The sequence below is a fragment of the Lithobates pipiens genome, unplaced genomic scaffold (genome assembly GCF_037356315.1).
Source record: "Lithobates pipiens isolate NorthernLeopardFrog02 unplaced genomic scaffold, aLitPip1_a1.2 Scaffold_1, whole genome shotgun sequence".
Classification (NCBI taxonomy): Eukaryota; Metazoa; Chordata; class Amphibia; order Anura; family Ranidae; genus Lithobates; species Lithobates pipiens.
Window position 1 is genome coordinate 172,763,480 of NW_027507685.1, and position 27,372 is coordinate 172,790,851.

Genomic DNA, 27,372 nt, shown 5'->3' on the forward strand with positions numbered 1-27,372 from the left:
AGGATTTTTGTACTCACCGTAAAATCCTTTTCTCTGTAATTCACCGACCGACACAGCTCCTCTCTGTAACTAAATGGGTTTGTTAGCCTGCCACTAGGAGAAACTAGGCAAAATTGTTACACAATACACAGAATTGTCAGTACCGCCCAGGGGGCGGACCCTGTGCTAACAACCCTCCCTGCTGCCCCAGCAGCTTCAGTTCCTCAACAAGCAGTACAACGTAGAGAAAAGGAGGGGTGGGTGCTGTGTCGGTCAGTGAATTACAGAGAAAAGGATTTTACGGTGAGTACAAAAATCCTATTTTCTCTTATATTCACCGACCGACACAGCTCCTCTCTGTAACTAAATGGGACGTCCCCAAGCAGTGCCAAACGAGGGGTGGGAAAAACAGCATAAAAACTTCATCCACAATGGCAAGTGGGAATTAGTGAAACTAAACCCACCAAAAAACAGCAGTGTTCCTCAGAGTGATCCCCAAGACTGCAACATTGCGTAAGTAATGCAACAGTGCATTAACAAAACAGTACTGCGTTTTTATCGAAAAACCAGGAAAAAATCTCAATTGCATATATAGAATTGCAACTACATGGCCACCTGCAAAACTTTGCGGCCAAAACAGGCATCAGCCGATGCACTGACGTCTACCCTGTAGAACTTGGTAAACGTATGGACAGACGACCAGGTCACAGACGCTTGGTGTCGGAAGGCCCAAGACGTTCCGATTGCTCCTGTAGATTGGGCCGTGACAGGAAAGGGGGGCACCTGCCCCTTCAAGGCGTAGGCTTGGATTACAATCCCATGAGTCTTGTATTTTTTTTTTTTTCAGTACCATTGTTATATTTATTTTATTTTTAATTTTATTTTTACATTCATCATCTTTATTATTTTATTTATTCATCTTCCATTTCCAATCCATTTATATCCTATTTCATGTTCTCGCTGACACCCCTTTTTTTTTTTTTTGCAACTAAGATTTGTAATCCTCTGCACCTGCATTTTAAGTACCTCCTCCCCTTCCTCCTGTGCATGGCCTATATATATCAGTCTTTTTTGTTGTCCCACTTGCTTGATGAAGGAGCGCGGCTGTCAAACAACCTCAGCCTGTACGCTCACGAAACCGGTCGCACCCACCTCATGATGTCATCTCTCCCCGCGTCTGTGCCACTTCCTGGCCACTAGGGGCTACAGTGCCTCAGCTTGACGGACTACTAGATGACCACATCCATGCTCAGCTTTTAAAGTGACTGAATGCTCATGGACCACATCCAAAATGTGAGTTGCCTGTATTAAATGCGTTTTTTTAATTAAAGTGTATGTTATCTCTACACCCAGAGGCGCCTCTTCCTTTGCTTTTTTTCACAGACTTTGGAACATGGTTTCTGTCCTTCACTGATGGCAGCCCTGGATATGGAGCTCCTGGTTTTAAATGCTTTCCTTTGTTCTACTGGACAGTAGCTTTTATATTTATAACCATACGGATCTTTACATAATATGGACTCTCATTCATTTAATTGGATTTTTGGTTTCAATTGGTGAGAGACTGGTGGACATTGGGAAAATCTTTGACCCTGTTTTTGCGCATTTACTTGTGTATTGGATTACAATCTGCCTGATCCACCTGGAGATGGTGGCCGACGAGACCGCGATACACTTCTTTGGACCAGCCACCGAAACAAACAGTGAGTCTGACTTCCGAAAGGGAGCCGTGGCAGACAAGTACACCTTCAGAGCCCTAACCACATTGAGAGCGTGAAGGGCCACCTCCTTGGGGTGCTTCGGCTTAGGACACAACGATGGTAATACAATGTCCTCATTGATATGAAAAGCCGAAACCACCTTTGGTAGAAAGGACGGTTGCGGACAGAACACCACCTTATCCCTGTGGATGACCAGATAAGGCGATAAGGCCGCCAATTCCAAAACCCTCCTGGCCGATGTGATGGCCACTAGGTAGACCACTTTCTGGGAAAGAGTCAACAGGGGAATCTGCCTGATCTTTTCAACTGCGGCTTTTGAAGCGCCGACAACACCAGGTTCAAATCCCATGGGGGTAACGGTGGGCGCACCGGAGGGACTACATGTCGTACCCCCTGAATGAAGGTACTCACTAATGAGTGAGACGCCAGGGGTCACTGAAAAAAGACAGCCAAGGCTGAAATTTGCCCCTTAATGGTGCTCAACGCCAACTTCTGGTCTACTCCTTGCTGAAGAAACAGCAGGATCTTGGATATAGAAAAGGAGCGCGGATGCCATCCTTTCTCCTCACACATGGAGATGTAGGCCTTCCAGGTACGATGGTATATCTTCCGTGAAGAAGATTTTCGCGCCCTCAATAAAGTTGGAATCACCGAGTCCGACAGACCCCGGTTCCTCAGCACCTGGCTCTCAATAGCCATGCCATTAAAGCCAGCAATGGTAAAGCAGGGTGAAAGATTGGACCTTGAGACAGGAGGTCCTCTCGCAGCGGCAGTCGCCAGGGAGCGTCTGCCACCAGATGCACCAGGTCTGCATACCAGGGCCGCTGAGGCCAATCTGGGGCAACCAGGATTACTGGAATCCCCTCGGCTTCAACTCTGCGAAGCAGACGTGGCAACAGTTTTAGAGGAGGAAAGGCGTAGATCAGCTGGTACTGATCCCACGGAGCCACCAGCATGCCTGACGTGTCTGCCCACGGATCTCTTGACCTGGACATGAATCTTGTCACCTTTCGATTGAGACGGGAGGCCAATAGATCCACATCTGGCATGCCCCACTTCAGGCACTGAATATTTCCGGGTTTGCAATGCCATTCTCCTGGGTCCAGCATCTGTTGACTCAGATAGTCTGCCTGTCAATTTTCCACCCCCAGAATCTAAATGGCCAACAGGGTCGGTACGTGTCGCTCTGCCCACCGAAGTATGTGAGCGACCTCCCGAGCAGCGGCTGAGCTCCTTGTTCCCCCTTGGTGATTTATGTATGCCACAGCCTGGGCGTTGTCCGACAGTACCCTGATCGGACGCCCTTGAAGACTCAACGACCATGTGTGGAGGCACAGCCTGATCGCTCTCAACTCGAGCAGATTGATCGGCAACTTGGATTCTTCTGTCGACCAGAGGCCCTGAGCCGACTGAATCCCCATCACTCCACCCCAGCCGGATAGGCTGGTGTCCGCTGTGATCACCGTCCATTGGAGAAGCAGGAAAGACTTTCCTGATCGAATCACCGGGGATGTCAGCCCCCATAGCAGGGAGTCTCTGACAGACTTGCTCACCTGGATCGAGCGATTCAGGGACAATGGAGATTTGTCCCATTTCAACAAAATCTCTTTCTGCAAGACCCTGGTGTGGAACTGGGCATATGGCATGCCTTGAAGGAGGCTACCATGAGTCCCACAACCCGCATGCAAAAGCGAAGCGACGACCGCTCGCGATTCCACAGTAGTTTTATCGCAGCTCTGAGGGTCTGCACCTTGTCTGAAGGGAGAAAGACTCTCGCTTCCTTGGAATCCAGCAACAAGCCTAGGTACTCCAGATGCTGGGTCGGTACAACCACTGACTTCTTTAGGTTCAACAGCCACCCAAATTCTTGCAAAGTCTGCATGGAGATGGCAACATCCTCCTCCAACTCTGAGGCGGAAGATGCTCTCAGGAGGAGATCGTCTAGATATCCCATGATCGCGATCCCGTGTTGTCGTAGCAACGCCAAAACTGGAGCCAAAGACTCAGGGGACTGATGCCAGGCCAAATGGTAGAGCCACAAACTGATAGTGGGCATCCCCAACTGCAAAGCGCAGAAACCTTTGATGTCGCAGACATATGGGTATGTGCAGGTACGCATCCTGGATGTCCAAGGACGCCAGGGAGTCCCCTTGATGGAGTGCAGTGACTACTGAGCGAACTGATTCCATCCTGAACCTCTGCACTCTTCCTTCTTGGGAACCACAAACAGATTTGAGTAGAATCCCTGGAAGCGTTCTGATTCCGGAACTGGTACAACCACCCCTCGACTCAGCAAGTCCCTTACTGCCCCCAACAGGGCCTCCTGGCGAACCGGGGACACGGGTATGCTGGAGGGGAATAATCTGACCCGGTTGCAATAGCCTGGATTTCGGGGGAAGAAACACCAGTTTCTGAAGCCATGCTGACCCTACCCTGTCTGCCACCTGAAAGGGGACTTAGGACAGTGAAGGTCCCACCCTCCTGCTGCCGCTGGCTGGGGGGGGCTCCCAGCGCCAGACTCACCACCCTGAGGCGTTCTGTGTCAGTTACTAGCCTTGCCTGTAGTCCCCAGGAGGTTACCCAAGTGCAGAGTGAAGGAGCTTTGTCGGCAGAGCAGAGCAGTGAAACAATCTGCAGAGCTTGCATCAGCGTTCAGGGAATAGCTGCCCAGCGTTCTGTATACACAGGAAACACAGGAAGCAGCATGTAATAGCACATGGCATGCTGACACTAGAGAGCTGCGGTGAAAAAAAGCGCTCAGGCTTCAAGAAAATGGCCGCCAATGATCTGAATAGGGAAAATCTTACAGAAAATGGCTGCTGAAGCTCACAAGGGGAACCTGCTCTGCCCCATCCAAAATGGCCACCGGACAGAGCCATGCGGTGAAAGGAACATTGCAGCCTCAAACACAGCAAAATATCTCCACAGGCACCTTTTTGGGACCCCCCACACCGGAACCAGGACCATCGCTAACCGCACAGACCCCATACAGGTGAGAGACCCAGCAATTCCCTGTACATACACTGCACAGCAGACACATGCAGCTGCCCCCCGGGGGGAGGGGAGATACTGAGGTGGGAGAGAAGAGAACGAGGTGAGCTGGCCCCGAATCGACCTCCCAGGGAATGCCCAGCTGCTCACCCCACCGAACCAGGGAGAGCCGTACTTACCAGTCCTGAAGAGCTGGGAGACATTCCATCACATGCCCACTCCTGCGCAGTTACAGGGTGACTGCTGGTCTCGGTATACTGTGATCCAGACATCAGTAGCCCGGTCATATGTATACCCCGGAGCATTGAAGCTCACAACCACCTCTGGAGCTGAGGTATGTCGTGGCCTGCCAAGCCGTAGCTGTGACATGCACACGCTCGATGGCCGGACTGGGGGGACTACAAGGATAACTTAACCAGCCTGTCATTCAGCCGGCAGTTGATAGAAGATCTCAGGATCATTCATCTTGCACAAAAGCATAAGTCCTGCATCAAAAAAATGGACGAAGGGCCCGCAGGGTTCCTAGGTCATTCTTCTTCACTAGGCAAAATAAAACTGAAGCTACTGGGGCAACAGGGAGGGTTGTTAGCACAGGGTCCGCCCCCTGGGTGGTACTGACAATTCTGTGTATTGTGTTACAATTTTGCCTAGTTTCTCCTAATTTAGTTACAGACAGGAGCTGTGTCGGTCGGTGAATATAAGAGAAATAGGGCCCAGCGAGCTTGACGTGGGTTCAAGCGTTTCACGGATTGTAAATACTGACGATTTTTATGATCGGTATAGATGGTAATACAATGGGGAGAACCCTCTAGAAGATGTCGCCATTCTTGAAGAGCTAGTTTAATAGCGAGTGGCTCACGGTCCCCAATGGTATAGTTCTTCTCCGCATCAGAAAACTTCTTGAAAAAGAATGCGCAAGGCTGAGACTTGCCCTGCTGAGCTTGGAGTAGGACAGCACCAACTCCTACTGAAGAGGCATCTACCTCCAAAGAAAAGGGTTTAGTAATGTCCGGGCGTAGAAGAATTGGGGCGGAGAAGAAGGCTGCCTTGAGTTTGTGGAAAGCTTCAATGGCTTCAGGGGACCAGAGCCGAGCATTGACAGCTTTGGTTGGGGCCACTCGGAGATGGCCCGAAGTTTGGCTGGGTCCATGAGGAGGCCTTGTGACAAGATTATATAGCCCAGAATTGGAGCTTATGTTTTTCAAATAGACATTTCTCAAATTTTGCAGATAGACAATTGTCCCGTATACGCTGTTGCACAGTTTTCACATGAAGACGATGGGTAAGTCTGGTGAGAAAATAAGAATATCATCTAGATATACAATAACACAGACATACAGAAGGTCTCGAAAGATCTCATTAACAAAATTTTGGAAGACCGCTGGGGCATTGAATAAGCTAAAGGGCATCACAAGATACTTATAATGTCCATCCCTGGTGTTAAAGACGGTCATCCATTCCTCTCCTTTCCGGATTCTTATTAAATTGTAGGCCCCGCTAAGATCCAGTTTAGTAAAAACATGAGAACCTTGCAGTCTGTCAAAGAGTTCTGAAATTAAAGGAAGAGGGTATCGGTTCTTCACAGTGATAGCGTTAAGACCGCTGTAGTCGATGCATGGACGGAGTGAACTATCTTTTTTAGCTACAAGGAAGAACCCAGCTCCAGCAGGTGAGTTAGATTTCCTGATGAAACCCTTTTACAGGTTTTCCCAAATGTATTCAGACATGGCTTTAGTCTCGGGGATAAATAGAGGGTAGACTTGGCCTCGGGGAGGAGAGGTCCCAGGTAAAAGATCAATCGAGCAGTCAAAGTCTCTGTGAGGAGGAAGGCGATCAGCTGACTTTTTGCAGAAAACATCTTGGAAGGACTGATATTGGGCAGGCAACATGGGAGTTGTGGACGTCTCAGCAAGAGGAATGGAAGGAGGAGGTAGCACCTTGGAAATACATTGTTGCTGACATGGAGGACCCCAAGCCAATACTTGTCCAGAATTCCAGTCAAGATGCGGGGAGTGTTTCTGCAACCATGGAAGGCCCAGGATGATGGGACTGGAGGATTTAGGCAAAATTAGGAAAGAGATCTCCTCACCATGCAAAGCCCCAATGTGTAACTATAGGAGGGGTTTTAAACTGGATGGGACTCATAGGCATGAAGGAGCCGTCTACTGCAGTCACGGAGAGGGGTATAGCCAAGGCAACAAAGGCGATGCCCAACTCGGAAGCTAAAGATTTTTCAATGAGATTTCCAGCAGCACCAGAGTCCATGTATGCAGAGAGTTGATAGGCATTTTGAGCCCAGTGGATAGCCACGGGAAGGGTGAAAGGAGGGAAGCGAACAAAATTAACTGATCAGTCTAGATCACCTCCCTCCGAGTGACCTAGACCCTGGAGTTTCCCAGACGGACTGGACAGGAGTTCAAAAGATGTCCTTTATCACCACAGTAAAGGCACAAGCCCAATCCCATGCGTCGGGCACGTTTCTCGGGAGTGAGGCGGGTTTACCCAAGCTGCATAGGTTCTTCCAATGCGTGAGAAGTTGAAGACGGAGAGGATTGCACCGGTCTTTGGACTACCTGTGCTGGACGGCCAGCAGGGGGACGACTGGATCTGGATTTCTCCAGGGCCCGCTCCTGGAAGCGAATGTCTATTTGAATGCTCAATGCAATTAAGTCATCCAATGTGGCAGGAATGGTGCGTCCAGCGAGTTCATCCTTGAAACGGTCAGATAGGCCTTGCCAGAAGGTAGCAGTAAGGGCCTCACTATTCCATTTGAGTTCTGTGGCCCGCGTACGGAATTGAACTGCGTATTGGCCGACTGTCATTTCTTGTTGACAAAGATGAAGGAGGGCCTCAGCAGTCGAAGACACTCTGCTGGGCTCATCAAAAGTTTTCCCAAATGCATCCAAAAAGAGCTGGAGGATGGAGGTGATAGAATCGTGTGATTCCCAGAGTGGAGAGGCCCAAGCTAGAGCATCATCGGAGAGGAGAGAGATAATATATGCAACTTTGGTGCGATCAGTTGGAAAATGGGGGCTGGAAGGTTCGAAGTGGATGGAACACTGATTAATGAAGCCCCGACAAGCCTCAGGATCACCGGAAAAACAAGGTGGCAATGGCAGATGCAGGCAGGTATTGCCAGGTGTAGCAGGTAAGACGGGAGCAACCGAAGCAGGAGCAGGAACGGGAGGAGCTGAAGTTGCAGCGAGTTGCAGACGATCCAGACGGGAGGCAAGATCCTGAAGAACCAGCAATATTTGCTCTTGATTAGCTTGCTGGGAGTTAAGTCTCTCAACTAGATGTTGCATTTGATCCTCGGTCAGCGGCCGATTCTCAGAGGCGCTCATGGCTTGAGCAACCTGTCACGGTACTACTTACAGTGGGCCCACAGGTGAGCAGGTGACACGGGATCCCCCAGGGCATGGAAACTAAGGGCCAGCCAGTGTTCCACCAGAGTTTGGGCTTAGCTGCATGCTGACCCCAGGTCACGACCCCCGGGTTCACCCTGCTCGCTAGGGAAGTACCAGAAGACACTGTTAGACAAGGATGGATGGATGAAGCAAAGGAGAGCCAGATAGTGAGCCAAGGTCAGGGCGGGCTGCAGACAACGTAATCAGAAAAATCCGGGTTGTTACACAAGAGATCAGTTCACGAGAGGTCAGGTAAAACAGGTTACACAAAGGGAGCTCAGAAACAAATGTTGCTCAAGCAATCGGTAGCTGGTTTGAAAGGGATTTAAATAGAGAAGCGCATGAGGGGCTGGACAGGAAGTAGCGGGAAGGAAACATATATTAGGCAACAGGTGATGGGCAGCGACACCCATAGCTGCAGAGTGCACAGAGCTGAACACCAGCTAGTGGAACAACAGATGCCAGCCGACCTGCAGCAGTAAAGGTGAGACACAGATCAGCTCCGCAGCTGATCTGTGACACCTTCCCTTCAGAGACTGTCCTGCAGGGCAGTATTCCAACATGATAACGACCCCAAACACACTTCCAAGACCACCACTGCCTTGCTAAAGAAGCTGACGGTAAAGGTGATGGACTGGCCAAGCATGTCTCCAGACCTAAACCCTATTGAGCATCTGTCGGGCATCCTCAAACAGAAGGTGGAAGAGTGCAAGATTTCCAACATCCACCAGCTCCGTGATGTCCTCATGGAGGAGTGGAAGAGGACTCCAGTGCCAACCTGTGAAGCTCTGGTGAACTCCAAGCCCAAGAGGGTTAAGGCAGTACTGGATAATAATGGTGGTAACACAAAATATTGACACTTTGGGCCCAATCTGGACATTTTCACTTAGGGGTGTACTCACTTTTGTTATCACTGGTTTATACATTAATGTCTGTGTGTTGAGTTATTTTGAGGGGACAGCAAATTTACACTGTTATACAAGCTGTACACTCACTACTTTAAATTGTAGCAAAGTGTCATTTCTTCAGTGTTGTAACTTGAAAAGATATAATAAATTATTTACAAAAAAATTGAGGGGTATACTCACTTTTGTGAGATACTGTACATAGATATATATACATATACATCTACACACACACACACACAAGTAAATTTTTTAACACAAGGTTCACACAGGTTTCACCTAGGATTCACACATTTTTCTAATTGTATTCAATTTTAAAAATGTGTGCATCCTAGGTGAAAGCTGTTTGTATTTTGTGTGAAAGTATTCATGAATAGGCCCCTAATTGTTTATGACATAACTTCCAGGTGTATGTGCATCAACTAGAATTGTGGTCCCTGTCTAATCCAGTCTTTCTTATCGGTTTGTCATAGTTGAGGAGGCCCAATACAGGAAAGACACTCCAAGCTTCCAAGCTGCAACATGAGCTTTAACTGCTCTCTCCTTGCATAGGTTGTCTTGTTGATAAACCTGGTACAGTGGATGGGGGAAGATCTCAAATACAGTAACAAAAATGAAACACTATACTCCAAATTGGTATATTGGAACAAATGTCGGTAAAATTGTTTTTAGTTATTTCAACAGCTTTTTTAACGGAAAATAGTGGGAATAAACCTTTAATACAGGGTGTGAAGTTACAATACAATGTTATGTTCATGTCTATGTTTTTGAAAGTTGTGGAGAAAGAAATGAGGCAGTTTTTTGCTCTGATCCTCCAACATGGCTGAGATGTCACTCGGATGAGGGCCTTTATGGATGACCAGATCTCGAATTACCTGGTGCTCATGAAGCGGATGAGATCCAGCCGATGAGGAGTGATATTTGAATGCTCGCTTAACTAGGCAGATCCGGTAAGAATAAAACTAAAGGGGGTCGCTTCGTGCTTGGGATTACCCCCCAGCAAATTTGGGAACACTGCATTGCATTGCTGGAAGTCTAATCACGTTAAGGAAGGATTGCATTGTATACCCCTGTGATCTGTGATGATCTGTGACAGAAAACTTTGTCTCAGTTTTGCTTCCTATGCCTCTTATGGACTGAAATAGATAACTTTGTTTCAGTTCTTTTCTCACTGAAACTATCTTGAGCATTTAGCATAAACTGGACATATGGATAGTTATTATGGACAATAATAATTTTGTATGATCAATTTTTGGAGTATATACATGTTTTCCGTAGAATAAGAGTTTGCACCAGAACAATTTTTCTGCTATAGAGTAATATGCGCTGTTTTTTCTATGGGTGAATTGATCCATTCATTTACCTCGTAGATGTTTTTTTTTTTTTTTTTGATGTCTATGTTTTTATTGAGAGTTTAGGAATGAAGGTTTTTGGGATACAAGGAACATGCCAGCCTGTATCTATGGACATGACGTGGAATAGAACAAGTGCCAGGTGGGAGGAAAGTGGTCCATCATGCACATGCACAAATGAGACACCATTTATACTCAGTTCTGACAGCTACAGCAACTCGCCATCTGCCACTCTTTAGCCACATGGTGTCCTCATGGAAGACAATGATCTAATAAATGGGTCACTAGTCGACACATACAGTTGAGGCTTTTCGAGGAGGGGGGAGAAGTAAGTTAACTGGCTAGAAAGCCTTGTCAGTCACTTTTGTTACTGCAGTGTAACTCCCCGGGCCTCAACTGTTTCACGATGCAACTATACCTGTTTAGGGAGCTTGCAGTCCCTTCTGCCACACATTTGGCCAACTACAGGCCAAACTTTGACAAAAATGGGCCATCTAGGTATTGATGATCGGCCGTATACAGTAGTTCTGAGGACAACAGCCAAGAATGAACAAACCCAATACATGTACAACTAAAACTGTTGCTCTTTGTATGCCAATAAAAATGACATCAGTACAGCTCAATTCTGAGCAGGAAGGTTTGGAGCATCCACACACAAGTTGATGATTGGAAGAGAAGGCCTCCAACAGTCTTCCTCTGTTAATATTCTGCATGTATACAGACACTTTTTCTTGAGGTCAATAGCTTTTGGCTGGTAAAACACAAATTGAGGATTATTGCTTGGAAGTATTTTCAGGACTAGAAAGAAGGTGCTAATATGTCCAAGATTTGGCATTATTTATCTAATGTCTCTGCATTTAGAATGCGATAACTCTGTTTTTGTCTATAATGATGATTGCTTAAAACTATAATTATTCTAAATAGGCAAAAAGAGCTACTTTTAGGGTGCATTCACACTTGCAAATGCACCTGCACAGCGATTAGATGCGAGGACCCCAGTGGGGGTTCCCACGATAAGCTGCGAGAGCCAGCCCCTATTGGAAGCATGGGAGGGCTGCCGGCTCATACTGAATCACTCATACAGTGATCACATGTGTATGGGTTGATCACTCGCATGCGACTGCTGCAAAGAAAGACTGATTACAGGCAAATGGACATGATTAGGTGCAAGAACCAGCCCTATTGGAAGCAGGAGTAGGCTGGCGACTCCTCCAGCTAATCATGCCCACTCGCATGTAATCAATCGCTCATGTAGCAGTCACATGCGAGTGATCAGCCCACTTGCATGTGATCACTGTATGAGCAATTCCATATGAGCCGGCAGACTTTCATTGCTTTCACTGGGGCTCTCACAGCCAAACCCCTGCTGAGGTTCTCACATCTATTCGCCATGCAGGTGCATTAGCATGCGTGAATGCACATTTATACTAGGATTGGTCAAACTTCCATTTCAGTATTCTGTGATTCAGAACTGGTTCACAGTGCGTGTGTGTTAATGCATGTTTTATCCTGCGTTCGGTGGCACATTCATGTGAATGGATTGCCCAATGCACTAAACCTGTGCCAAGAAAGTCCTTTTTCTTTTGTTTTAAAACACACTGCACCAGTACATTGTGATCATGCTTTCTGATGCACTAAAATGCATGTGCATTAGCAAGGTACATTGGGGTGCCACTAAAGCGTATCTATGGTCAAAATTAAAAAATAATGTATTCATTTTTACTTTGTAGTTCAAATATTTCTAGCCTACTCCTATTAGTCCTCAAATTTTTTCTTTCTTGAACTCTGTGACATGTTTACTATGCCTTGTGAGTTGGCACTGCTGTGCTACATTTTTCACACAGCCTGTCTTCTGAACTACAGAAGTGCTGCTTGCAGGCAGGAAGTACCTTGGGATATGTAGTCCTTAGAAATCAAAAGTAAACAGCAGAGGAGAAGTTGCAAAGCAGGCAGGGAATCCACGAAGTTGGATAAAAGTATTACTTTTACAAATGCTCTAAAATGAAAGTATATGCTGTGACTATGGCAGTGCAGTGCAACTACAATAAGGACATGCTGCGGGACTGCACACAATTTTCTGTGCTTTCCTGTGGTGCACTGATGTGAACAGGGCCCCAGTCTCTCTCTCTCTCAGCCAAAACAAGAGACTTTAAAAATGGCTGTGCATAATAGAGATGAGCAATGCATGAACAAGGTACACAGGTGTGAAACAGCAGCTCATACAGCGCACCTGCACTAGAGGTCAGAGAATATAGAAGCCCTCAACCAAATAATCAATTGTAATGCCGCATACACACGATCGGACTTTCCGTCGGTAAATTCAATCGTGTGTGACGGCTCCAGCGGACTTTTTTTTCCAAAAGTCCAACGGACCTAGAAATACAACATGTTTCAAATCTATCTGACTGACTCAAGTCTGACTGACTAAAAATCGGGAAAACCGTTCATCTGTGTCCGACAGACCAAATACGACACACAGCTATTGGCTACTGGCTATTGAACTTCCTTGTTTAGTCCTGTCTTACGTCATCACATTCAAAACGAACGGACTTAGTCCGGTCGTGTGTGGCCAAGTCCGTTCATTCAGAAAGTCCGTCGGACTTCTGCCGAAAGTCCGTTGGGAAGACCGTTCGATCTAGTCCGCCGAAAAGTCCGGTCATTGTGTACACGGCATTAGACTCTAGGAATCAGGACACAACAAAAATGTTATGCAACAATCCAGATTGTAAAGAAAATGCAAAAAAAAAAAAGGCAATTGGGGACTTTCCAAAAGAAAAAAAAAGCCGAACACCATACCTGGCGGTACCTGAAGCGTGTGATAGATCAGCAGCATAACAAAAAGGGTAGTACAAGCATCAACAGCTGCCAGGCCTATGGTGGCTGGAGGGGCACACTCTGGCTTTCAAAAATATCATGCTTTATTTATCAGCAGAATATTTTACACTCATTAACTGGTTATACTTTTGAAGGCATTTGGGTATGTGGTTGATGTTAATAATAACAATATTTCACAAGCCATCAAGTCACTTTTGTGTTAGAGCTAATAAGCCATCAGGTTATGATGGGTGCATATTTATAAAATCTGTGAATGTAACATTCACAAAACATTGTAGGTGAATCTTTCAGGTGCAGGTGTTTAAAATGACAGTGATTGATTCACAATCGGTGAATAACTGATGAAAGTCACATTCACTGCTTTATAACTATGCCCCCTAGTATCATTGAACAGCTTGCAATTCAAAGTATGCCATACCAGCAATTTACAAAGGTTATTGCAACACAAAATTTATTTCTGTGCAGGTTTTACAGTGACCTACCATGACCTATAAAAAGGCATACAATGTCACCTGCATAGTGAAATAACCTTTGGAAAAATGGTGCTACTTGCATGATTGACCCTATTATAATTCCATTTTATAAGTATAATTCACAGAAACTTCCCTGGCTCAGTACATCTTCTATATTCTGGGAAGGAAACGTGGGCAGTTGGCACACACCAGCATTAGAGTAGCCGCAACAGAGACGGTTACCCGAATCTTTCCCATCTGCATTTTTTTAAAATGTCATACTTAGTGGTTAGGCTTGGAATACAGTTAAAAGATATGAATGCAAACCGATTACATCTTAAAGGGTCAGTTCACACACAACTGATATTACAGTAATGCGTGGACCCCAGGGGACAGAAACACCCACTGGTTTCTGATATCGCTTGCATACTCCGGAAGCCAGATTTTCCCTGTCATGCAAAATAAATTAAAAAATAAAACAAGGAGAGTGAGACACCCTGGTGGTCATCATGTCAGGTGGGCAAACCTAGGAACTCAGGTGCAAGGTTTTTGCCGTTGGGGTTCAACCTGAAGGATTCAACCTGCTGGCATGAACCCTAAAATGGAGATGTCACTTTTGGGTGTGCACATCAGATTACAAAATGTACATGCCAGTGCAACATTTACTCACCTTCATTTTGCTGGGTATGGCCTCCAGGACTTGCTGCAGCGCCTCCAATATGATAGGAGAAGCGTCTGGATTGGAATTGCTTGGCATAGGATCCTGGCTCCTCTCGGGGGCATGATGGTGGGTAGGTGTAAGCAGTGCTCCTGGGCCGGTTTACCTGCATGTTTGCAGGGTGAAGGGGACAGACCTGTGTCCCTTTAACTGGCAGCTCAACCTCTCCCCTCTGACCATATGGGAAGCCAGGAGAGAGGTCTGGCTGAACAGACATGGAGAGGGTTCAGGCATTGGTAAATGGACACGGGCAGAAAGTAAAGTCAGGAGCCTAATTACACAACACCAGCCTATTCCTTGCTCCTCTCTCCTTATGCCGGATGCTGCGTGATGAAATCTTGATTTAAATATTTAGAAGTGGTCTTCCCTTTGCCAGTAAAAAATGCAGTATTCCTATAATCCAAGGTATTGCTGCATCAGCAAGCAGCTGCCTCACAGGGATATCACAGTGGAGTGAGACAGATGCTGCAGTACACAAGCAAAGCCAGGCAATTCCTGTCGCGAGATGGTCTGTGGGCTCTTCTGTAACACCACAGATCAGTCAGATAGTATTTCCAAGCCCATCCTGGAGGGGCTCTGTCCACTGCTCCACCATCCTCCCACTGGCTTCCTTGTTTTTTTTTTAGCCTGATGGCTAATCCATCTCCCCCCCCCCTTATTCTTCCACAATAAGCAGACTGCTTTGCCTGGAGGAAGGTCAGCTCCTGTATGAATTAACACCTTGTCCTCAGCTGTCCTTAAATCATTTGCAGGACTGGGAACCCAAAAACAGCAGAGCTGCCTCGTCAAGGTGCCACCTCTACCTCCGAATGCTGCCAGCACCCTTGGGTGCAACAATCATGCCTTCTGTTCAAGACAAGCACACCTCACTCAGGCTCAGTCTGCAATATCCTTTGTTCTCTCTGCTTTTGCTAGTGATGGTTTTGGCTTGCAAACACACTCCTGCCTGCAGTTTTTTTCTCCTCTTCTCTCTCTCTCTTTTTTTTTTTTTACTGTGTATGTGAAATCTGACTCGCTTTCCTTTGCCATTGGATTTCACGTCAGATGTATTTAAAATCTGGTCTGGATTTTCCCCTCGCACATGGCTTTGCCCACCCCCCCCATCTCACAGGAATACTGTCTATAGCTTTTTTTTTTTCATGACTTATGCAGCATCCTGCCTTATTAATGCTATTAACCACTTCTCTGCGGCTACTGTAGTGTAGGGTATATAGTGGTAAAGCTATGATATGGCCGCATCTGGTACCAAGAAGGTGAAGAACGCATTATAGAGATGTACTAGGTAAATGAAAGCAGACCCTGGAGGAAGAGAGGCTGGATGGGATACCATCCCAATATATCTCCCTGCAATTCCCCCGAGAATCAATCGATAAGAGGAATATCCTCCACATAGAAATAGCAGATAACATCTGTTTCTGTGCTGGATGATTGATCTTTAATAGATCTGTCACAAAATATCTAAGGGCAGCCATATTTCATGTGATGCTTGCAAGGAATGCAAATGATTTGAGCAGAATTGGAGATATTCAGCTGGGGTTAAATCAGAAGGAATAGCGCATGTTTGTGAGCACTGGAGATGTTCATTATTATTAGGACCCTAAAGCATAACTAAACCCAAATACAAAAATCTATTATATTGTAGCTTACCAATCATTGGAGATGGTGGCAGCATTCATTTTCAAGATTTAATTTCTTTATTATTCACCTGGAGGTCAGTCAGTAACACACCACCTGTCTTAGGGTGGCTACAATCAGGGCCCGTACAAGGGGTGGGCAGAGAGGACACTTGCTCTGAGTGCAGTGTTAATTTGTGTGAAAAGGGGGGAGCATCGGATAATTCTCCTACCTTGCAGAAGGAAGTGAATGACAATCACTCCTCCACTGTATCTATGGAGAAGTAATGTAGCCACCCTTGTACAGCAGAATTGTTGGTCAGTGGATAGGGTAGATTTCATCTGGCCATGAAACCCAAGACACAGCAGTGTGGCATATCTTATCTGCCTTTAACACTATCATGTTGGTACTGGCAGCCTGCGCCTAATTCATGCAACAGCATACACATCTCCGCTTTGCTATTTAGGTAAGATATCACACTTTAACACACTTACACATACCCACCTTTCTTTCAACCCCCCCATACCCTACTTAACATTAGCTTACAATGTAGCTCATTTTGTAAGCCTGTATTTTTAGGACATTCCTAACACTTATATGCTTTTTGTGCTGCTTTAAAGGCCCTGACGAAGCGGGGTTTCCCGCAAAATGCGTAGGCCACACCCTTGACATCTCACATCAGGATCTGCACACCCTTGACTAAGGAAACAGTAAACTGTATTCTTCTTTAGACAATAATATGTTTTAAAAGGTTCCATCCATAGATGGCAAATAAAGTTTTTCTACATTTTTCTAAATCATTATTTACACTCCACTGAGACACATGTAAAGTCCCACTCTACTCCTTTTTGAAACTGAATCCTTTAAGCTGGCCATAGTTGGTTCGAATTTCGGCCGTATCAGCAAGGGACTGGCCAAGATTCAAACCATGTATGGGCAGGCTGATGATACCCAAGTTGATCGACTGATTAACTTGGGTATAACCAGCTGGATTTTTCATGTGATTATCACTGTGTTCTCCTGGCTGGGACAGCTCCCCGCACCTTCCCCCACCAAGAGAACCCAATGGCTCTGTGGGAGGGTTTCAGTGTTCAGGGGGGAAATCACACCATTGCTCCGTCTATGGCTGGCTTTAGGCTGGGTTCACACATACTGCAGCCGTGGCTCACAACAAGGGGTCTGTTTCTTCCCTTTACACCGATTCAGGTGCGAATCAGGTCCGATTTTTTGTCTGAATTTGCACCTGATTTGGAGCCAAAGACGCACATGACCCTTTCCAAATGTGGACCGCAGCTGCCTCGGAGGTGTGTGAACCGGCTCTATTGAGAACGCCGGGCACACTCTCCTGTCATGTGAACTGGATGCAGGGGAAACCCACATCCAATTTGCACAAGTGTGAACCTAGCCTTAGCTGGACATTACATAACTGACTAACAAATTAAAGGCAAACTCCAGCTAACTTCTATTAAATAGTTACAGAAATATTTTTTACTACAGCGTACATTTACACGCAGGAGGATGTACAGGTGTTCCATGGCAGTCCTATTCATGTCAACTAGGTTGCAGGGAATGTAGTCACAGCGGCTGCTTCCAATTTGAGATCCGTTAGGGTGCACATCCCCAAACACACACTGGGGGGAGATTTGCTAAAACTGTTACATGCAGAATTTGGTGCAGCTCTACAAAGCTTCTAACTTTAGCTTATTCAATTAAGTTTTGACAATAAGCCCTCGTTCACATTGGAGCATCTTGTCATGCTCATTACAAGTCGCACCCTATTGCCGGCAATCGCACTGTTCAAATCGGTGCAACGCCAACTCTGCGATGCTGCTTCGATTTGAAAGAGTAGTTCCTGCACTACGTTTGGAGATTTATAGTGTGAATTAAATAGACATCTGTGCATTAAGACGCACATATGTTTTCCAAGTCGCACCTGAAGTTGCACTGACATGCGGCTTTGAAAAGCTAGCTGTGTCATTGTTAAACAGTTTGTCCCAACCCTGCCACCTTTTCTGGACAGCTTGGTCTGTTAAAGGGAGTTGTAAAATAACAAACTTACTAGCCAGATCACTAGGTAATTAAACTACGTTACAAGGGGGACTCAGAAAATCAATGTTGTGTTATTGCTAATGACAGACTGTATCAAATATGTCATTTTTGATTTTGGCCATAGTTACACTTTAACCTATGCACTGACCAATAGTCACAAGTACTCTGGAACTGGTCACACAGCTCTGGAATGTTAGGCTTCGTATATTGAGTATTATGTGCAACCATTCAACAAGCACTCCATTTTTTCCCCCCAGTGTTAGAAGGTGTCAGGAATGTGCAATATCACTGATAACAATAGGTTGCACTGTACTGTATTTATTAGCCATGGAGTAACCTGCAATTATTAATGGCTCATAATAAAGCAAACAGTGTAGCAGTACAACATGACCAATCCTACGTTTTTTTATCTCAACGGTTCTGTTTTGTATTACTGAGTGCCTAAGTCCGTAGGAAAAAAAATAAAAATGAATTGTGATCATTTAGTTATCATTACCTTTACTCTAAAGATAAGGTAAAGCTATTTTTACTAGGCACTAAACACAAGAGAAACTTGGCCAAGATCAAAGTTGGGTTCCACAATGACAACATGCAGATTTACCCTGCGATTGCTGGAAGTGCTTAATGGGCTGAATTCCAACCTATAACCAAAAAAAAAAAAGGATGATTTGGACTGTTGTAAAGAAATTTGACAGGGTAGTCATTTGGGACTTGCGATTTTTATACTGGGACAAAGTAACAGGTTTGTTTTAATCCTCTATGCCTTCTAATCAGCATTCACTAATGTTTTATTTGCTTCCCTGCTGCTCGTTTGAGCGCCAGGAACTTAAGGAAGTACCCAGTACAGGATATGGAACATTTGACTCTCTCCATGTGACACAACTGGGCCAATTAGTACTGTCATAGAGAGACACCATAGCCCCGTGTAAGCTATGATCCCAGCTACTCATAGCTTATAATGGACTTTTCTTTGCTTTTGGCAGCTAAATAGAAACAGCGGCTGTTCAATATGTGATTGGGAGGGTTAATTTAAGGTAGAGTTTTACCCAAAAGAGGAAGTTCCGCTTTAAGGCCTCCTCCTCCGCTTTTCTTTAACCGTTGTCAGTTAAAGCGTCGCTTTAACTGACAATTGCGCAGTCACAGTGTTCCCAAACAAAATTGATGTCCTTTTTTTCCCCACAAATAGACCTTTCTTATGGTGGTACTTGATCATTTCTGCATTTTTTTTTTGCGCTTTATACAAAAAAAGGACAAAAAAAAACCCCACTAATTTTTACTTTTTGCTATAATAAATATCCAAAAAAAAAAATAGATCTTCATCAATTTAGGCCCATATGTATTCTACTACATATAAATAAAAAATCTCAATAAGTGTGGTTTGCACAAAAGTTAACGCGTCTACAAAATAGGGGATAGATTTATGGCATTTTTATTATTATTTATTTTTCTACAAGTAATGCTATAAACAGAGATTTTTAGCGGGACTGCAACATTGTGGCAGACAGATGGGACACTTTTTTGGGACCAGTGAAATTTATACAGCGATCAGTGCTATAAAAATGCAGTGATTACTGTATAAATGACACCAGAGGGGAAGGGGTTAACACTAGAGGGCGATCAAGGAGTTAAATGTCTTCCCTGGGAGGTGTTTCTAACCATGGGGGGTGCCCCCCGTTAATTACCAGGTCCTATGGGTCTGGTATGAATATTAAGAACCCTGAACTAAAAAAAAATGTTTAAATTGCATGAGGGTCCCCCAAAAATCCATACCAGGCCCTTGAGGTCTGGTATGGATATTAAGGGGAACCTTATGCCAAATAAAAAAAAATGACATAGGGTACCCCCCAAAATCCATACTAGACCCTCATCCAAGCACGCAACCAGGCAGGCCACAGGAAAAGAGGAGAGAGCACCCCCCTTGAACCATACCACTTGCCCTCAAAATGGGAAGGGTGCTTTGGAGTAGCCCCCCAAAGCATCTTGTCCCCATGTTCCCTTCTGGGTATCGCGGCTCCGGCACTGTGAGTGACCGGAGCCACGATATTGTCACTCCCGCGCATGCACGCGGGAGATTTCTTCCTGGCAGGGTCCGGCGTCTGATGGACTTTCAGCCGAAAATCCCCTGTGCGCATGCTCCGCTGCAGTCAGCGGCGCATTGCGAGGGGAATATCTCTAAACCGTACAGGTTTTGGAGATTTTTTTTTACCTACAGGTAAGCCTTATTATAGGCTTTCCTGTAGGTAAAAATCCCAAAATTGACTATACAACCACTTTAAACAAGTGTGATTTAACTGCACATCTGTCTCGGTCTGATTCATGGTTTCTGACAGAGAGATCTAATTTTTCCCCTGTACAAATCATTAGTAAGACCTCATCTGGAATATGCAGTTCAGTTTTGGGCACCAGTTCTCAAAAAGGATATCGGAGAACTGGAGAAAATTCTGAGAAGGACAACCAAATTGATAAGAGGCATGGAGGAGCTCAGCTATGAGGAAAGATTAGAGAAACTGAATTTATTCATCTCGTGAGAAGATTAAGGGGAAATATGATCATAGTTACATAGTAGGTGAGGTTGAAAGAAGACACAAGTCCAACCTATATGATCAACATGTACAAATACATAAGAGGTCCATACAGTGAACTTGGTGTTGAGTTATTCACTTTACTGTTACTAAACCCACAACAGTAAAATTGGACTGTATATACAGTAAAGCATGCCTGTTAGGCCGCGTACACACGCGCGGACTGTTCGCCCAACTTTGTCCGTCCAACAGTTTCGGCAAACAGTCCGCTCAAACTTAGCATGGACGGACATGGCCACACACGACGAACGAACAGTTTGCTGAAACCGTGCGCGATGACGTGAACGGCACGTACGACGGGACGAAAAATACGACGTCCTATACACTGCATTATAGCTTTCGGCGTGAAAATCCTTTCTGAGCATGCGCGCAACTTTGTTTGACGAACAAGCCTACACACGGGCGGACTGTTCGCTCAAACAAGGTTTCAGCGGACAGTTTTTCGGAATTTCCGAAAAACCTTGTCCGTCCAACTGTCCGCTGAAACTGTCCGCTGAAAGCCCACACACGAGCGGACTGTCCGCCCAAACACTGTTCAGCGGACAAAGTTGGGCGAACAGTCCGCCCGTGTGTACGCGGCCTTATACTCACTGTGAAACCTAAGACACAAGACTGCTATGTACGGCTGATGAGAAAAGGTATTTAGCAGTTTATTCTTACTAAAATAATTGTATTTCCATGTTCTGTGTACTGTGGGAGACCAGATATAGTGAAAGCAGGGCCCTGGGTTTAGTAACACTTTAAAGAGGAACTGTGGTCTGCTCACATAATTTATAATAAAAACATCTTTGCCATTTTGAAGCTTCCCTCGAACCACTTTGCATATTATTTTATATATACTGTGATTCTGTACTTGCCAAATATGCTGCAGATATCTTCCTCCACGGAGTCTGGCTGCATCCATTTTAACTGTGAGCAGCTGAAGATGCTGCCTGTTCACTTTCTGTATTTACACAGACACACAGAGGCACACCTCCAGCTCTGCAGCTCTCATTGGCCCTCTTATGACTCTCCCCACCCTTCCTGGCAAGTTCTCACCAGAGTTAGAGAGAGAGCTGTGCATGATGTCATAAGCCTAAGCCAGTGATGGCAAACCTTGGTCCCTTAGATGTTTTGGAACTATATTTCCCATGATGCTCACCTACAATGCAGAGTGCATGAGCATCATGGGAAATGTAGTTCCAAAACATCTGGTGCCAAGGTTCGCCACCACTGGCCTAGGTTAATGACTAGACAAGAAAGAGGAAGTGGGCTGTATAAGATATTTACTGGCAGGAAAAATAGGATTTTTGTATTCACCGTAAAATCCTTTTCTCTGTAATTCACCGACCGACACAGCTCCTCTCTGTAACTAAATGGATTTGTTAGCCTGCCATTAGGAGAACTAGGCAAAAAATTGTAACACAATACACAGAACTTTAGTCCTGACCCGAGGGGTCGGACCCTGTGCTAACAACCCTCCCTGCTCCCAGGCAGAACTCAGTACGTCAACAAGCAGTATAACGTAGAGAAAAGGAGGGGTGGGTGCTGTGTTGGTCGGTGAATTACAGAGAAAAGGATTTTACGGTGAGTACAAAAATTCTATTTTCTCTTATATTCACCGACCAACACAGCCAGGCCCGGACTGGCCATAGGGCAGACCGGGCATTTGTCCGGTGGGCCGGGGCCACCCACTCCAAAGAATGTTGCTGTTTAGGCCGCACAGCGGGATGTAGGCGGCGACCGCGGCTTGAACATGGTTAACACAGGCCGTGGTCGCCGCTCACCGCTACCGCTATGCGGCCGTTCTGTGTCTCCTCCGGCGGAACTGGCGGCTGCATGGGCTGAGCTGTGTGTCTCTCTCACACACAACTCAGCCTCAGCGCCGCGCTGACAGTTCCGCTCTCTGATCCCAGGGGCTGCTCCTCCTCCTCCAGCCAAGGTGTCCGCACGGTGAGGCAAGGGGCGGGGCTGCTGTGAAGGCGTTTCCCCCGCTCGTGCCCACCCCTTCTCTTGTCGGCAGCACATGTGAGGAGAAAGCTTCCCTCACCATTGGCCACAACAGAGGGCCAATCAGAGACCTAGAGGGGCATCATGGGAAATGTAGTCCCAGAGAAAGGTAGCCCAATTGTTTTCAGCAGGGAGCTGACTACACTCCCCAGCATGCACACTGCTGGAGGGGGTGGGGGGAGGGAGAGAAAAACCTGGAAACAAACAGAAGTGCCTGTAGCAGCTACTACAGGAGACATAAAAAACGAAAGAGAGGACTGTGCTGGGGAACTAATAGCCCCAGCACCACCAGAGAGAGCCATTCTGCACCGCACCACCAAAGAGAGCCATGCTGCACCACCACACCAGAGAGAGAGTCACGCTGCACCGCACCACCAGAGAGAGAGCGCCACGCTGCACCGCACCACCAGAGAGCGCCACGCTGCACCGCACCACCAGAGAAGAGAGCGCCACGCTGCACCGCACCACCAGAGAGAGAGCGCCACGCTGCGCCGCACCACCAGAGAGAGAGCGCCACGCTGCACCGCACCACCAGAGAGAGAGCGCCACGCTGCGCCGCACCACCAGAGAGAGCCACGCTGCACCACCAGAGAGAGAGCCACGCTGCACTGCCAGAGAGAGAGCCACGCTGCACCACCAGAGAGAGAGCCACGCTGCACCACCAGAGAGAGAGAGCCATGCTGCACTGCACCACCAGAGAGGGAGCGCCACACTGCACCTCACCACCAGAGAGAGCCACACTGTACCACACCACCAAAGAGAGAGAGAGCCATGCTGTTCCTGCACCACCAGAGAGAGAATCATGCTGCACCGCACCACCAAAAAGAGAGCAGGTCAGTGTCACTGGGCAGTGTGGGCACAATAGGAGACAGACAGTACTAGCATTGTATGGCCACAATAGGACTGGGACACTGTAATATAAAGGGGACTGCACTGTAAAGGGGCACTGTAATCATTGCAGTATCCCTTTACAGTGCAGTTCCCTTTATATCACCGTGTCCCTGCACAGTACAGTGTGGAGGACCGACACCAGCCACCCCCGCGAATGTCTACCAAATTCCCCCCCCCCCCCCCCGGTCCCTAGAAAAGTTGGCTGCCCAGGCTAAAATGCCCGGGCCTATTTTTTTTCCCAGTCCGGGCCTGGACACAGCTCTTCTCTGTAACTAAATGGGACGTCCCCAAGCAGTGCCAAACGAGGGGTGGGAAAAAACAGCATGAAAACTTCATCCACCATGGCAAGTGGGAACTAGTGAAACTAAACCCACAAAAAAACAGCAGTGTACGGAAAAACACACCGCCATAACCGGGCACTCTCAACAGGAGAGATCCCCAACACCGCAACCTTTTGCGGAAGTAATGCAACAGTGCATTAACAAACAGTACTGCGTTTTTATCGAAAAACCAGGAAAAAAATCTCAATTGCAACTACACGGCCGCCTGCAAAACTTTGCGGCCAAAACAGGCATCAGCCAATGCACTGACATCTACCTTGTAGAACTTGGTAAATGTATGGACAGACGACCAGGTCGCCACCTTACACACCTGAGTGACAGACGCTTGGTGTCGGAAGGCCCAAGACGTTCCAATAGCTCTTTTAGAGTGGGCCGTGACTGGAAAGGGGGGCACCTGCCCCTGCAAGGCGTAGGCTTGGACTACAATCTGTCTGATCCACCTGGAAATGGTGGCCGACGAGACCACCATACCCTTCTTTGGACCAGCCACTGAAACAAACAGTGAGTCTGACTTCCGAAAGGGAGCCGTGGCAGACAAGTACACCTTCAGGGCCCTAACCACATTGAGAGCGTGAAGGGCCACCTCTTTGGGGTGCTTCGGCTTAGGACACAACGATGGTAATACAATGTCCTCATTGATATGAAAAGCCGAAACCACCTTCGGTAAAAAGGACGGTTGTGGACGCAACACCACCTTATCCCTGTGGATGACCAGATAAGGCGACTTGCATGACAAGGCCGCCAATTCCGAAACCCTCCTGGCTGATGTGATGGCCACTAGAAAGATCACCTTCTGTGAAAGGGTCAACAGGGGAATCTCCCTGATGTTTTCAAACGGCGGCTTTTGAAGCGCCGACAACACCAGGTTGAAATCCCTTGGGGGTAATGGTGGACGCACCGGAGGGACTACATGTCGCACCCCCTGAACGAAGGTACTCACTAATGAGTGAGACGCCAGGGGTCGCTGAAAAAAGACTGAAATTTTCCCCTTAATGGTGCTTAACACCAACTTCTGGTCTACTCCGTGCTGAAGAAACAGCAGAATCCTGGATATAGAAAAGGAGCGTGGATGCCAACCTTTCTCCTCACACATGGAGATGTAGGCCTTCCAGGTACGATGGTATATCTTCCGTGAAGAAGATTTCCGCTCCCTCAACATAGTAGGAATCGCCGAGTCCGACAGACCCCGGTTCCTCAGCATCTGGCTCTCAATAGCCATGCCGTTAAAGCCAGCGATGGTAAAGCAGGGTGAAAGATTGGACTTTGAGACAGGAGGTCCTCTCGCAGCGGCAGTCGCCAGGGAGCATCTGCCACCAGAAGCACCAGGTCTGCGTACCAGGGCCGCTGAGGCTAATCTGGGGCAGCCAGGATTACCGGAATCCCCTCAGCTTCCACTCTGCGAAGCAGACGCGGCAACAGTTTTAGTGGAGGAAAGGAGTAGATCAGCTGATACTGATCCCACGGAGCCACCAGCGCGTCTGGCGCGTCTGCCCACGGATCTCTTCTCCTGGACACGAATCTTGGAACATTCCGATTGAGACAGGAGGCCAATAGATCCACATCTGGTGTGCCCCATTTCAGGCACAACAGCCTGAATATCTCCGAATGCAACGCCCATTCTCCTGGGTCCAGCATCTGATGACTCAGATAGTCCGCCTGCCAATTTTCCACCCCCGGGATGTAAATGGCTGACAGGGCTGGAACGTGTCGCTCTGCCCACCGAAGTATGTGAGCGAACTCCCGAGCAGCCGCTGAGCTTCTTGTTCCCCCTTGGTGATTTATGTACGCCACAGTCGCGGCGTTGTCAGACTGTATCCTGGTCAGACGTCCTTGAAGACACGTCGACCACGTGTGGAGGCACAGCCTGATCGCTCTCAATTTGAGCAGATTGATCGGCAGCCTGGATTCGTCCATCGACCAGAGGCCCTGAGCTGACTGAATATCCATCACTCCACCCCAGCCTGAGAGACTGGCGTCCGTAGTGATCACCGTCCATTTCAGAGGAAGGAACGATTTCCCGGACTGAATCACCGGGGACCTCAACCACCAGATCAGAGAGTCCCTGACTGGCTGGCTCACCTGGACCTGTCGATCCAGGGACAACGGAAATTTGTCCCATTTCGTCAAAATCTCCTTCTGCAGGACTCTGGTGTGGAACTGGGCATAAGGTACGGCCTTGAAGGAGGCTACCATGAGCCCCAGTACTCGCATGCAAAAGCAGAGCGACGACCACGAGTCTGCAATTTGTCTGAGGGGAGAAAGAGCCTCGCTTCCCTGGAGTCCAATAATAAACGCAGGTACTCCAGACGCTGCGTCGGTACAACCATCGACTTCTTTAGGTTTAACAGCCACCCAAATTCTCGCAGAGTCTGCATGGTGATCGCCACATCCTCCTCTAATTCTGAGGTGGAAGATTCTCTCAGGAGGAGATCGTCCAGGTAACCCACGATCGCGATCCCGCGTTGTCACAGCAACGCCAATACTGGAGCCAGTACTTTGGTAAAGACTCGGGGGGCTGATGCCAGGCCAAAAGGAAGAGCCACAAACTGGTAATGGGCTTCCCTGACTGGCAAACACAGAAATTTTTGATGCCGAAGGCATATGGGTATGTGCAGTTACATCCTGGATGTCCAAAGATGCCAGGGAGTCCCCTTGATGGAGTGCAGTGACTACTGAGCGAACTGATTCCATTCTGAACCTCTGCACTTTTACAAAGTGATTAAGGGCTTTTAAGTCCAAGATTGGACGTACCCCTTCCTTCTTGGGAACCACAAACAGATTTGAGTAGAACCCCTGGAAGCGTTCCGGTTCCGGAACTGGTACAATCACATTTCAGGTGGGGGTCGCCTTCGGGAGTTTGCAGCCCGGTGGACCTCCCGGTTATCCGACCAATGGGTCTGCGACCTGATTTCCACAGGCTACAAGATAGAGTTTCTCTCTTGGCCACCAAACAGATTCTTCCCCTCCAGCATACCCGCGTCTCCGGTTCGCCAGGAGGCCCTGCTAGGGGCAGTAAGGGACTTGCTGAATCAGGGGGTGATTGTACCAGTTCTGGAATCGGAACACTTCCAGGGGTTCTACTCAAATCTTTTTGTGGTTCCCAAGAAGGAAGGGGTACGTCCAATCTTGGACTTGAAAACTTCATGCAGTAGCACTTTTGTTCGCAGGCTTGTTAGGCTTGTGGTTCCAGGGACGCTTCTGCCCATCCGTGGACGTCCTGTCGGGCTGGGAATGTTTTGTCAAAGCACTGGGCGGATGAAAAAGCCGATTATGAGCGGAAAAAGAGGGCCCTTGCCTTCGGCGTGGCTCCTTAGCCTTCCTGGCCTATGGGAGTAGTGTACTCTTACCACCTGTGGCATTTTTAATAATGTCATCCAACGAGGCTCCAAAGAGCCGGTCGCCAAGGAAGGGAAGATCCGTCAGGGGTTTTTTGGAAGCCTGGTCAGCAGACCAGCATTTAAGCCAAATCAGGCGCCTCAGCACCACAGCTGACACTGAAGCCATTGATAACAGAGGGAGAGTATCCAGGGCCGCGTCACAAACGTACTT

General features: G+C 47.3%; 1 protein-coding gene across 1 annotated transcript in view; it reads right to left on the minus strand.

Moving 5' to 3' along the window:
* FGD1 (FYVE, RhoGEF and PH domain containing 1) overlaps positions 1-15,284 on the minus strand; it is a 276,522-nt gene extending 261,238 nt beyond the window's left edge. Inside the window, exon 1 of the mRNA XM_077478897.1 lies at positions 14,310-15,284. Coding sequence (XP_077335023.1) covers positions 14,310-14,574 — 265 coding nt within the window. The 5' untranslated portion in view covers positions 14,575-15,284. The remainder of the gene's footprint in view (positions 1-14,309) is intronic.
* Between the last annotated feature and the right edge of the window lie 12,088 nt (positions 15,285-27,372).